Source organism: Mucor velutinosus, assembly GCF_035048745.1.
Source record: "Mucor velutinosus strain NIH1002 chromosome Unknown tig00001563, whole genome shotgun sequence".
Taxonomy (NCBI): domain Eukaryota; kingdom Fungi; phylum Mucoromycota; class Mucoromycetes; order Mucorales; family Mucoraceae; genus Mucor; species Mucor velutinosus.
In genome coordinates, this window is record NW_027041904.1 from 3,080,877 (window position 1) to 3,094,816 (window position 13,940).

The window sequence follows — 13,940 nt, forward strand, 5'->3', positions numbered from 1 at the left end:
CTTGTCTCTACACCCTAGATGGTAAATCTATTCTCACTGGTTTTGGAGGCAGAATCACCGTGAGGAGTAAATTCCACAACTAATGCACTGTTGAGATTGAGGAATTCCTTCAATTGACGACTATACATTCAAATGTGGGTTAAGACCTAGTTCCTTGAGGTGATCAGCATGGCATATACTTTACCCAATAGTTTCGATTCTCTCATTTCTTTCGGAACTCTTGATCCAAAGAGCAACTCTATAAAATACTTTACGCACAGAAACAACAGCACCACAAATCTCGTCCTCGTACTTGAATTGCTCTCCCAACATGGCGAGAATCTGCGTCGCATGGTTAGTGATATCATTTCATCCTTTCTGTCATCATCCAACATTACCAAATTAAGCCAGTAATCGTTGATAGCCTCACCGGTTCTATTTCTAGGGAATTGAATGCTGAATTTACCACCGTTTGCATTGGCAGCATCCTCCCATTCAGGACGGATACCCTTTTTGAAAACATGGTAATTTGTGTTCAGTTCGAGATGGTTGACTTTGACAATGTTGTTGTGAACACTAGCCACAGTATCAGTATCTCGAGTAAAACAACACTACGACATGCTTACCCCCAGAAATCTTCGACGGTGCTAACATTGACAATCTCCTTTAAATTTTGAGACCAAGAAGCTGCACTGGCCTTCTTTGGTGGGTTATCAAACCATAGAGTCCACGTATTTTGGAGAGGATGCTTTACGTTGTAGTTTTTGGAGTCGTGGAAAACTGTCTTTACTTGGTCAGAGCTGGCATCCACGGGCGATTGTGTTTGTTGTTGTTGTTGTTGTTGTTGTTCGTCACTGATAGTCTGGTTGGTCTGTTCTTGAACAACTGGACGTGTTTCTTGTTCGGTCATGATATGTATAAGTTATTCTGTTAAAGTCGATAGTATTAATATGCGAATGTTATAGTCGAAATAGTGCTTACTGACCCTTTTTGAGAAATAGAAACGCTGAGAGAATGCAAGGCAACCAAAAAAATCTTTCATTCAGAAGGGCATCATCCATACTAGATGCCATTTAAGATCCGGGAATGTGACGCTATACGGTCTGAACCGGGTGTTTCCCGGGAAGATGCGAGTGAGATTTCAAGCTCTCGTCAAACAGCAAATCCATTACATCAAAGGGAAAAAAGTGTACAAACCTATAGATCCTCCTCTCTATCTGCGGTATGAAGGTCCGTAATATACACCAACTTACCATCATCGTCAATGAAACAATCCATCCAACATGATTACAGCACGAGATGGATGTTATAGATGCATAGATCTAACCATCCATTTTTCCCAATCTTATAGTTGAACATTGCCAACCCAGCCACCGGCTGCCAAAAATTGATTGAAATCGAAGACGAACGTCGTCTGTAAGTTGTTGTTGTAGATGCAATGAGCATTAGGGAATCTGTCGATGATATTAAATGCATGTTAAATAGCCGTGGTTTCTACGATAAGCGTATGGCCCAAGAGGTCTCTGGTGATTCTCTCGGTGATGAATTCAAGGGTTATGTTTTCCGTATTTCTGGTGGTAACGATAAGCAAGGTTTCCCCATGAAGCAAGGTGTCCTTTTGCCCCACCGTGTTCGTCTCTTGTTGTCCAAGGGTCACTCTTGTTATCGTCCTCGCCGTACTGGTGAACGTAAGAGAAAGTCCGTTCGTGGTTGTATCGTTGGTTCTGACCTCTCTGTCTTGTCTCTTGTTGTCGTTAAGCAAGGTGAGCAAGATATTCCCGGTTTGACTGATATTACCGTTCCTAAGCGTCTCGGTCCCAAGCGTGCTTCCAAGATCAGAAAGTTCTTTGTAAGTTGACATGTGTAGATTTAGGCACCTTTCATTAGACATCTAACATGTTATTGTATAGAACTTGACCAAGGAAGATGATGTCCGCAAGTATGTCATTCGCCGTGAAGTTCAACCCAAGGCTGAGGGTAAGAAGGCTTACACCAAGGCTCCTAAGATCCAACGTCTTGTCACTCCTCTTACTCTTCAACGTAAGAGACACAGACAAGCTCTTAAGCGCAGAAGAGCTGAGGCTTCTCGTGAGGCTGAGTCCGAGTACAAGCAATTGCTCGCCAAGCGTGTCAAGGAATCCAAGCAAGAGAAGATTGAACGTCGTCGTACTTCTTCCATGCAAAAGTCTGCTTCCGCTTAATTTCAATTAAGTTATCATCATTAAAGAAAATTTTTGATTTACCTATTTTTTGGGCACCTTATTTCAACATCTGCTACGTTTGTGAGAAGAGGGATGGCGATGAGCGAGAGAGAGAGAGTTGCTCGTGATTCATGCATTGACTAGTTGTCATGTAATGGTGCATTTTGTGTGATTTATTGGGTTGAAGGGGTTTCTTAAGCTTTGGAAATTTCGAGTCATTGAACCTGTTGACCCAGCCAACAATTCCTCTATAGTATTGGCTTGACCTTTGATTCATCATTGAGTATTGATAGCGTATCCTAGAATTAACGATTGTATCCATGTTAATGCCCATCATTTACCGATAGTACAGTGCTCTGACATCAATGCCAATGATTAGAAACTAATGCTCCAAGAGTACGAGTAATTCGTAGTGTTTCCGAAACGAGAATCAGTCAGGCACCATTATTCAAACAGCTTGATTTGACAGCTACAGCATAAAAGTATGTTGCTTGCCTTCGTTCAACAGCATCCCCTTGATTCAATCACTTTACCATCATGGCAATACGCTCCACCACAATATCGTAATTTTACCACAAAAAAAAAGTAGGAGAAAAGAAAGATGAAGCAATGGAAATAATAAGAAATTTATTTGTTTATTTTAAACTGGAGAGATTTAAGCACGGGCAAGACGAGCGTTACGGGCCAATTGACGAGCATTGAGCTTGACAACCTTCTTGTCGTCAGCACGGGGAACAACCTCATCCTTTTCAGTGAGAACAACCTCAATGTGAGAGGGAGAAGACATGAAGGGGTTGATTCTACCGTGAGCACGGTAAGTACGACGACGGTGTTTGGGGGCTTGGTTGACGACGATGCTGGAAATGTAGAGTTCCTCAACGTTCAAACCCTTGGCCTGTATTAAAAGTAGCGTTGTCAACAGACCACATCACAAATAACAGAAATCAACCTACCTCAGCATTGCTTTCGGCATTCTTCAACAAGTCAGTAACGAACTTGACAGACTTGACGGGCCAGCGACCTTGAGTGGTACCGAATTCCTTGGCTTGAGAAGCACGGCCAACACCACCGTTGAATCTACGGAAAGGAATGACTTGCTTGTGTTCGGTAACGTTGTTGAGGTAGGCATAAGCCTTGGATAACTTCAAACCCTTGACAGCGACAGCAACTTCGTGGGTGTTCTTGAACTACAGTTTGAAATGAAGGATGAGTTTGCTTGCGCTTTGTAGACATCATTTGCAAGTACATACGTGAACACGAAGGTAAGAACCTCTAGACTTGGAGGCTACAGGAAAGAGTTAGACATGTCAATCATAACATTTGGCATAGTAAATGTCAATGTATTTACCCTTGGCGGGGTTAGCCGGTGTAGCAGCGTATCTGACCATTATTGCTCAAGTCTATTAAGGGTGACATGAAGGTTAGCTACTGTTTACTCGTACATGCCATCATGCCAATCCATCCAATCTAACAATGCAATTTCTTGACCCCTCTCCCCCTCTTGATTTTCAAATCTACACATCCATCCGTATCTGTCATCCAGCATCATCTACATTACAGTATCCACATCTGTTCCATATCTCTATAAATCCACCCATCCATGACACATACTTGGAAATACGCAAAGAGAGAGGAAGATTCAATACATGCTTGTTGATTTCTTGTGCTAGTAACAGCAGGCAAGCCTCGATTTTTTTGCTTATGACTCCGGGGGGGGGGGACAAATCTCAACCGGACACATCACGTGCTGTAAAGCATGGCATCTAAACGTCTGTTGATATTCCTAATACATTTGCCAAGAACATTTGCCATTTTACTACACAATTTCATTATAATGAGGAGGAAAATTTTATTGATTGAAATATACATTTTTATAATACAAGTATGCAGGATGATTAAAACAAAGTAGGGGGAGAATATAGATAGATATGAACATGAATAAATGGTTAAGAGGAATGACATTTGCGGGAACAATCCTGGCATTTAAGCTTTGAGGAACTAATCGCCGAGGTCAAGAGAATATCAGGCGATTGTTGTTTGGCTTGATCATAGTTGCTCAGGACAAAATAGCCTCGACTACGACCACCTTCTTCTTTGCTGCTAGCCATCATAGCTCTGAAGAGATCTTTTGTATGCACCCACACGCTAGGATATTTACCACGAGCAACGTCCATGATCAAAATTTGGCCTTCAGCCTTGTTGTAACCACCAATGGGACTAAAATGAGCAAAGTGGTCTTGCTGGCCAAGACAAGCTCTGGAATAATTGACCACCATTTGGCTTGTAGTGTCCGATGTTACAGTCTCAAGATCTGAGAGGAATTGGCTATAGCTTACACCACGACGAGGTTGAACTTTGCAATGGGTTTGAGCGAGACATGTGAATTCATCAAAGGGGATGCCATGTTCTTGAATAGACTCTGCAGGTGAACACGTTTTCATTTGCTCAGATGAGAACCAGCGCCAGTTTCCCTTCCATGTTCTTTTAGGATCAATCTCAAGAGCATTTAGTACCATGGCCACTATAAAATCAAACTGCTGTTAGTTATTAGAGCATCAAGTGATTTGTAATAACTACTTACAAGAGCTGACTCCGCCATGAGATGGAGACGATTGTGTAGAGAAGTTACCCATCAACTTGAAGAAGCTTTCAGCATGTCCTTGAACCATGGCGTTACGAAAGAGTCTCTTACCCTCAACAGATGTAAATTTGACGAGATGCACGTCTTCTTTGTTTCTATTTGTGAAATCAAAGAGCTGGAAAGAAGCTTGTCTTCCTTGCGTAGCAGATGTATCTATTGCAGTAGTTGTAGTTGCTTGGCGAGATGCCTGAGACCCAGGAAAAATAGTGGTACGATTATTCAAAATGTTCTTCTTGTTCGCTGCTTGTATGAGAGAAGATTTGAGGCAAGTTTTTGATAAAAGTGTGCGAGAGGCCATGATGATGATGAAAAAAAATGAAAATGTAGATGGGAAAGATAAATAAAAAGATCTATTATCAGATCCTTTTTTTCTAGGCCTTTTTATTCTTTTCTCCAGGGCGTAAAAATTTTATCAGATTCCGACAGATCTGATAAACTGTTGTGTTACTTTTGACCCAATCAAATTACAAGGATCAATCAAGCAGTTATACGTTAGTAATGAAAAACAATCTAAGAATTATGTATGTATATTATGTGTCACCACAATGGGAAGCACCCACGACCTGTTATAAATTAGCCGGGAAGATCATTCATTCTCATTCAATACTGTAATCTTTAATCTGAAATCTCACTCGGCATTCTCTTTATCTCTTTTGGAGAAAGTAGAAGAAGAATTTACTAATTGTGTACTTTTGTCATTTTGTAAAGCATGCCCATTGATATTCTGATTTAAAACGCACATGAAGTTTTGTTGATATGTATTTCATTATGGTAATTTTGATCTCCACACATAAAACAATCTGATAACATGTCCCCTGCGGTATAAGAATTTCTCATATCTCGAGATGGAAGTGAACGGAAAGTTTAAATTGAACTAGTAAACACATGGATCCCTTCAATTTACCATGTTGAAAATCGCCCACTCCTATTGAGCCTTCCTGATTGTTGCCTAAAGCTCTATAAATTCTACCTGGATCAGGCTCATTATAAATGTATGAAATATGATAACAGGAAAGGTGATGGCATCCATGATGAAAACCCCGGGAAATAATACTGATAAGATCCTTTTTTAAAAACATAAAGGTATTTGTAAAAAAAAAATCAGCGAGATGAAGTTGCAGACATATGGCTCTCTTCTATCGTGGTAAAATAGCGAGGGTTTATATCCAAAATATCACCTGCAATGTTGGATAGGGCGAGCATTTATATTTTGCGTTTGGGTAAGCGAATCTCCGCAATTAACTACCGTTAAACATAAAATCGCGCATTATAATTAGAGTTTAGTAGCTAGGCTTAACTGTAGTACTGTTTGATTCGCAATCCCCATCTTATTAGCTTCAAAAACGTAGATTGCCGATGTTAGAAAGGCATTCTGGTCACCAGCCTGAAAGCAATTTTAACTTCGCTTGCCATTTTTTTTTCAGATTGGTCAAATTCTGAGTAGTATCGACTTGATTGAGCTACTTTGCCAGATTCGACTATACAGATTGTGGAAATCATTCAGGTTTCCTAATACTTTCTTGAAGCACTTTTGAAGGCGCATACAATGGTACCAAGTAAGATATATGTTTTAAATAAACTTATCAAATAATCTACGAAAATATGAAAAGAGGTTTCTGGCCAAAAAGTCGAAATCTTACATATCAAGGTGCCAAAAAGATGATTTCAGGGGCTACGTTAGATCGATAGAAACATTTTGATTCAATATATGCCATAGCAAAAGTCATCATTTTCAAGGTAAAAAACGCGATCGTTTGATTTTCGTAAAAAACCATGAGGTACCCCTCATGCTTTTTGGTCGATTTTTGGCCATGTTTTTTGGGTCTTCAAAAAGTTGAGCAAAGGTGTCAGAAAGTAACCGCCAGATGAGAACAATTGTTTGGCGTCATTCCAGCGGCTCAGAAAGGTCTATATGTCAAGATATGAAGGCTTGAAAACTGTTGAACTTGGCTGTGCTTCATGCATTTGCTTATCAATAGGTACGTTTTTGTTATGACACAAAGCCATAAAAACATTGCATGCATTAATCTAAACTTCGAGCATTGTGTTGCATCCAAGTATTTAGCTCAAGCACTGTTTCTTTGTTATCTATTATCAGACAAAATCTCTAGATGAGCTAAAGCTTGCATTTGCCCAAAGGGTCTCAAGCACTATGCACGATCCAACCAACTACATAACAGCTTACGGACTCCAGCTGTATAAGCTTATGATTCTGTTCAAGGACCATACCCTTAAAGTGAATACCAGAAATACCATCATCGTCCAAGAGCTTCGAGGCTTGCAATGTGGCTCTATTCTTCCTGATTGGTTCTCGCTAGAGGATCAGCAGGTATTCGTAGCGCTTCCTTTGCAAACTGAGGTTCCTCAGCTCGATATGTTTGCAAATTAATACATGAAGTTGTTCAACGACACACATTTGTAACTGTTTGTTCAGCGTATTTTGGTCCTCAGGGCGTGGCATCTGCTTCACTGGAAACAAACCCACTTTTCAACGCTATATACAACATTATTCCTAGTAGATGAGCAAACACTGCCCCTGAATTGGATCCATTCGTAATGCACATCACTTTGGCTCAGTACAAGACCAATTTCACCAATATATGAAACTCAAAAAGGTTCACAAAGCTCTCAGATTGCACATTGCTTCTGAGCATGAGCAAAAGAAGCGGGGTTGCATTCATAAGAAGCAAGCCAACACAAGAGAGGAATCTGCTGCTGTTTTTGAGCATCCCTGTTGACAAGATTTCCGTCATCCAATTGTCTCGAAATGAAAAGAGAAGCCTGTTCGACAAGGAACGAAAGAAGCACAATTTATACGTCAATAAGTCAGCGCTTCATCAAGATCCCAACACGAAGAGAAAGTATCAGCAGTGAGCTGACAGAATTAGTGCAAGCAGCAGCATCAGAGGCTATTATGTATTGGCACCAAGCCACCCAAACCTGTTCAGAATATGCAGGAGATTAAATCATTGCAGTGATTAATTGTCACACAATGTGCAAAACAGTATGAGAGAAGAGTATGAGCAAGGCTGCTTGGGATAATGTGATAATGAGATAAGTATATTTAGACATAAAGGAGGGGCATAAGTGGTATCATCAGACGGCCAACGTATACATTGGTGCGGATAGGATCTCAGAATATATCAGCCCAAGATATCTCGTTCTTCAAAGTGGGTCGCAACGCTGATGAACATATTTGGATCAATCCTACTATAGCAAGAGGAACATATTATTCATTGTTCTAATAACTATTGGAAAAGCGCCTTTAGATATATGCCTTACCGCGTGCCCCCAGATGTATATTGGTGACAATTACTTCTTTCGAACCAGACGGCCCTTTTTGCAATGTCTACTCTATGTTTTGTATGGCACACAACGGCTATTCCATTTGTGTTAACCCTATTACGGAAGCAGCTTATGCTAGGCAGGTTCAGTATTCCCTTCGAGCCCTGTACAAGCTGCTTGATGCGATCCCTTGCCTGTTCTGCGCAGATACCTTCCTGCCCTTTCTACCAGATGTAGACTGACCGCATTCTCAACTGAAAACACCAATCTCATATCTGACAATTCACAGTATCATTCATGTTGCAATTGTGGCTGTACCCTTCAATCTGTGTGTTGGAAATATCTTGATCTAATTCGCATTTAATTGCTCACAGTTCGGAATGACCATTTGATATCAAAGCGACAGAGGTCATCTTGTAGCATTTATAAGTTTTGTATTGCAGTTTTCATCACTAGTGATAGTAGTCTGTATGCTTCTTGATACATGTCATTTTCGCCTTCCCCATCAACGGAACTATCTCAACTGCCATTCAAATAGACCCGAAAGTACGGTACGAGTAAGTTCTAAAAGGAAATTCGTGAGCTACAATTAAGCATCAGTTTTGTTTACCGTCATAAACATTCAAAATGAGTAGAACATGATGTATCCTCAGTGTGAAAATCGGGTACCTCATTTCTTTTTTCGAGTAGATTATCGTAAATCTTTATTACAACTAATTGCTACTCAAGATCGTCATCTTCCGTGTCATCTTCCGATAGATCAACTGTCGCTAAAGATGATTTTCTAGTACTTTTTTTGTGGGTTATAAGAGCCCTATTTGCTTTTTCTTTTCGAATGGGTATTTTAATTCCTTGTCGGGCAAAGCATATGGATAGTGGAGTAGATTCTATAAGAAGGGCGTTTCAGTTTTGGGCTTTTCTTACTCTTTTCGTCTTTTTTCCACGATAATCTACTTACGAACGACCCCTGGGTACTTCTTTACTGTGTAGACTATAAAAGAATCTGTCTCCACTACTGCCAAAACTTTAGATACGGTAGTTGTATTGACGCTATTGAAGTGGGGCCTAGATGGAAGGAGGTAAGAGAGAGAGAGAGAAGGGGTTCGTTTTGTGAGACATTATATCGAGCAATTCGCGTATTTGTGTGTTTACTTACGATCCAATATCTGTAAGAGAAAACTGCAGCCGAAACAGCCCTTCAGTCCTTAAACTGATGTCTTGGAATATGAAAAAGATGCCTAGTTTTCCATCCAGATCGTATAGTTTCGTAGCAGATGCTACTGACGCGCCCACGAGATTCTTTAATTTCGTAGCTGTATATCTATCGCTTTCGAGTTCATGTTCTGTGCTATTTGAAAAACTGACGACTTGAGTCGTGAATTGCCCTGACTGGACAACATCCATTGACGACGAAGCTTTGTCATCAGCCTTTTGAGCAACATGTTCCTGGCATGCGTCGCACATGACAACCAAAAATGAAATATCAAATGTTCTATGGATTATCAGCTCAACTTGTCAATACTCTTCTAGAAGAAAATAGAAGGATCACTTACTCTGGGTCTATGATGTTCCCATTCTTGGTGAAAACTGTCAGCTTGAGGATAGGTGGAGGAGAAATGGGTCTTCTATCTTTATCGCCAAATCCGCACATCCTAGCCCTTGAAGGTTGTTGCACAATTTCTAGCTTATAATCTCTAGAAGATTCCGATTAGAATTAGTTTTGCTTTTCGTACTCTATACTACCTGTACTCATTCGCGAAAAGATGTTCGTAATCTTTCTGTAGCACTATACCGCTTTTTGCATTTTTATCAGCTTGCAGAGGCAATGAAAAATGCGCATTGTTTGGTGGATTCGCAGCCGTAGGGTTGTAACAAGAAGCATCTTGCCCTTGTTGCGTAATCAACGTGGAAGTATCCAAGTTGTTGATGAATGCCGTTGTATGTGTTTGCTCACTATGCCACACGTTGTTTTGCATATTGTTCATCGAAGCCATATTGAGCAGCTCATTAAATACATCTTGTTCTTGTCTGGCAGGTATTGCTGGGGTCTGTTGTTGTTGTTGTTGTTGTTGAGAAACATAACCTTGCAAGTTTGAATCAAGTGTCGTTGGATGATAACTATGGTTGTTCATCATTTGAAGGTATTGCTGGTAGATGTATTCGTTTTCGTCTTGTATAGCATTGGATTCTATGATATCTACGCGTTGTTGCTTTGTCGGATCCATCGTGTTATTAGAAGATGCGGATGAGGATATCCCCTGATGTTGCATGTACAGCAATGAATGACTAGCAAAGTTCTGAAAGGGAGCTAACGTTTCAAAGTTATTAGCATTTCCTGCTATAGTTTGTACATTATCGTTTGAAAAGTATGCCGTGTAGCTATTCTGTTGCGGCTGCTGCTGATGTTGTTGATGCTGTTGATCAAGCTGTGATGATAATGCTTCTTGTATGAATTGTTGATTGATACGGTCGTTTTCTGATTGATTTCCATCCATGATTTTGGATGCCCACTCCTTCAAGGATTGTATTACTCGAATGCTTAGTCTAAACCTGATTTGTAGGTGCTGCTTTTAGGTTGAATATATGTAGATCTTTTTTTATCTGGAAGCTTTCTTTTCTGTGTATGCAATACACATGAGCTGTTACCAATCCTGTAAACTAAAACTAGAATGTAAATGTCTATGGACAGAAACTCTAATCTAAAAGAGCCAGAATTAGTCTTTTGATGCCGAAATGTTTAAAATGAAATGGATATTGAGTACACTGAGAGGAAAAAAAACAAGCAATTCAGTGATTGAATTGATGTAAAGAGGAAAGAAAAGGGAATGAAAAGGAGAAAAAGGACAAGAAATTAAATAGGGCAGTGGAAAAGAGGTTGTGCTACTGAGTGCCTAAAAAAATTACCATTTCAAATGTCGAAAGCCAAATCAAGCAGAAAGTTAAATTGAGAAGCTCTTCAGAAATTGATCCCGTCGTTCGACCCAATATATTCAATCAAAATTAATATAGCTTTCGATTCAAATCGTACATATCTAGATACCAACTGTCCTTTCAAGCTCCCATGTTGTACATGACATTAGACTTTGGACAGCCTGCCATCAAAGCTGTCCTTCTAAACCGTGCTTACAACAAATTTGGCAAGTAAAGAACATTCTTATGCATTCTTCTTCTACTTGGTAGAATAAATCACGTTTTTCTACTACTATACCATGTAGAAAGAGAGTGTATGGCGAGAATACTGAGAAGTGTTTGATACAAGGCATTCCTCTATAAGTAAAATAAGGTTATTGCTATTGTCCATCATGTCATCATCCTACCTTTCCAAATAACACTAAAAAAATATTTAGATTTTTGCATGTAACATATAAACTGCACATTTCCTGGACGCCATACATGTGCAATGTTTTTGGGGCCATGTATACTCACTCTCTGCTGAGTATGTTGGTCGCTTTTTAACACTTTCAGCCATGACTATTACGATACGTTAGCATAGGTATCATATACATCCAAGCATTCTATCATTGCTAGGCAGCATAGCCCCTTACGTTTCTTCCTAAAGTCACCTGGCAGTTTGGATCAGTTACACGGCGGGGTCTAGTACCAAGTTGTTGGGCCTCTCTCCTCTTCAAATGATTGATTTGCTTGTTCAGAATCATGAAGCAATCAAGTATGAGTGGGCTAGTTTTTCATTTGTAGAATTATGTAATGTAAGGCTGATTATTAATGAAATGTAACTTTGTAAAGGCTTAAAGCTTATACCAGGGTAATGTGAAGTTAAAATCAAGATTTGTCCTCCCTTATTTCAATTCGAATTGAGAATATCCATCCCATGATGTTTGTATCTTTGTACATGTTGTCCAATAGCTCATCGTTTGAGTATCTGAACTCTGCATTCAATAAATAAGACATTAGCTTAGCTTGCTGCATGAAATAATATTCAAAAAATGATACACTATTCATCGTTCTGTCACAGTTTCAATACTTCTCGGCACCCGTTTGAACCGTATACCTAAGCTTTCTCAGACGGAGTTACCCTTGTTGCTTCAATTTCTATTATTCATTCATAGAGCTTGAGGCTTATATGATGTGCTTGCCGTTCCAATCTCGAAGGCTCTGCCACTCGGTTTCCTTTGCAGGCATACTGCAAATAGATTTCAGCATGTAGGCTTGATTCGAAGTATTCGCAATGCTGCCGGAAGTACTGCTACAAAAGCTTCTATGAAAGAATTAGCAACGGATGCTGCTATTTAAAGTAATATTTGTATTTTAAGGTTGAGTCGTGTAATACAAGTGAGCCGACAAAAGTAGTTTATATAGCTTATTCTGATTGATTCAATCTCTCAGCTATTCTCTTAAATAATCTTCCTCTGCAAGTGAATCTGACTAACCAGCAACTGCGATGCTTCAACAATCAGTCGTAGCCGATCGATCAGATCGTATCAGATTTATAGAGTACATGCAACCGACCTACAATGTCTGGGCTACCGAAGCTGATTCTAGACTGATCAATGTCTTTGATCGATGCAGCCGTGAGCGTATATAGAGATACCCTTCATTTTTACCGCAAGGTTTTAGACCCATTTGTAGAAGATATTTGAACTAAAGTTTTGCCTCAATTTTTCTTTATATACGAGAAAACTCTTCTACATGTACTCACTTTCTTCAGTTGTGATATGTAATATACTTCTTTTGGTTTACAAGACTGGGCAAAAAAAAAACGAAATCTTGTGAAAACTGGTCCACAGTAATGTTTAAAGAAAAGATACACGAACTAAATCTTATTTTGACGAATGATATAGCAGAAAATAGATGTCATTCTTGCATAAGACCTAAAGTTTTGAACCAAACATTCCTTTCAAAATTTTAAAGAATTATGTGCCGTACAAGGTGAATAAAACCACTGGCGAGGCCGGTATTGAGGAGGTTTGGGTGAGAAGTTTAGCCTCTCCATCAAGAACATAACGCATCTAATTCAACATTTGGCAACATTGGCCTAGGAGAAAGTTTTGCCTTCACTTCGCTGCGGCATAAAACCATGGCAACTAAGCATCTAACCTAACATTTGGTAATATTAATCTTAATGAGAGTTTTACTGTAGTGGAGCGAAGGTGCAAAATCATAGTATTCAAGTAGCAAATTCGGGTTTTCATCTCCATTATTAATAAGCTTATTACTAACATGACGCTTCTAAATTTGCATGAATTAGCTTTACCAAAATCAATATGCCTCCTATTCGATTTGGAAATTGCACAGACTGCAGAGCTGCCCTTCCAGAAGATTTCAGCTACCAAAGATGTGATTCATGCCGTGTAAGTAAAAGCTATAAAGCAAAACATAACCAAACTTGACAGTTTTCAAGCCTTCATATCTTGACATATAGACCTTTCTGAGCCGCTGGAATGACGCCAAACAATTATTCTCATCTGGCGGTTACTTTCTGACACCTTTGCTCACCTTTTTGAAGACCCAAAAAACATGGCCAAAAATCGACCAAAAAGCATGAGGTACCCCTCATGGTTTTTTACGAAAATCAAACGATCGCGTTTTTTACCTTGAAAATAATGACTTTTGCTATGGCATGTATTGAATCAAAACGTTTCTCTTGATCCAAAGCAACCTCTGAAACCACTTTTATGAGGTTTTCATATACAAAATATGGCTATTTTCACTAAAAACCTCATTCCATATTTTACTAAATTGCTCAACAATTTCATTCAAAATGCCTATTACAATTAGCACCATTGGAAGCGCCTCGAAAAGTACTTCAAGAATGTATTAGGAAGCGTAGGGTGATCATTACAATTTATATAATCGAACATTGCAAAATAGATTAA

At 39.4% G+C, this 13,940-nt stretch overlaps 5 protein-coding genes across 5 annotated transcripts; 1 reads left to right on the forward strand and 4 right to left on the reverse strand.

Annotated features, from left to right (window-relative positions):
• Positions 1-14: 14 nt before the first annotated feature.
• ATC70_009621 (uncharacterized protein) lies at positions 15-889 on the reverse strand (the record flags this gene model as incomplete). The annotated part of the gene is made up of 4 exons (XM_064828850.1): positions 15-120; positions 185-321; positions 378-555; positions 606-889. 4 exons carry the CDS (start codon positions 887-889, stop codon positions 15-17), a joined length of 705 nt encoding a protein of 234 aa, XP_064686052.1.
• A 314-nt stretch (positions 890-1,203) lies between these two features.
• ATC70_009622 (uncharacterized protein) lies at positions 1,204-2,180 on the forward strand (the record flags this gene model as incomplete). The annotated part of the gene is made up of 4 exons (XM_064828851.1): positions 1,204-1,209; positions 1,331-1,395; positions 1,465-1,828; positions 1,890-2,180. 4 exons carry the CDS (start codon positions 1,204-1,206, stop codon positions 2,178-2,180), a joined length of 726 nt encoding a protein of 241 aa, XP_064686053.1.
• Positions 2,181-2,835: 655 nt separating this feature from the next.
• ATC70_009623 (uncharacterized protein) lies at positions 2,836-3,568 on the reverse strand (the record flags this gene model as incomplete). The annotated part of the gene is made up of 4 exons (XM_064828852.1): positions 2,836-3,075; positions 3,134-3,367; positions 3,431-3,465; positions 3,529-3,568. 4 exons carry the CDS (start codon positions 3,566-3,568, stop codon positions 2,836-2,838), a joined length of 549 nt encoding a protein of 182 aa, XP_064686054.1.
• Positions 3,569-4,126: 558 nt separating this feature from the next.
• ATC70_009624 (uncharacterized protein) lies at positions 4,127-5,119 on the reverse strand (the record flags this gene model as incomplete). Its single annotated transcript, XM_064828853.1, has 2 exons — positions 4,127-4,701; positions 4,762-5,119. The coding sequence occupies 2 exons, from the start codon at positions 5,117-5,119 to the stop codon at positions 4,127-4,129; spliced, it is 933 nt and encodes a 310-aa protein (XP_064686055.1).
• A 4,139-nt stretch (positions 5,120-9,258) lies between these two features.
• On the reverse strand, positions 9,259-10,601 carry CCP1_2 (heme peroxidase; the record flags this gene model as incomplete). Its single annotated transcript, XM_064828854.1, has 3 exons — positions 9,259-9,598; positions 9,660-9,800; positions 9,850-10,601. The coding sequence occupies 3 exons, from the start codon at positions 10,599-10,601 to the stop codon at positions 9,259-9,261; spliced, it is 1,233 nt and encodes a 410-aa protein (XP_064686056.1).
• Between the last annotated feature and the right edge of the window lie 3,339 nt (positions 10,602-13,940).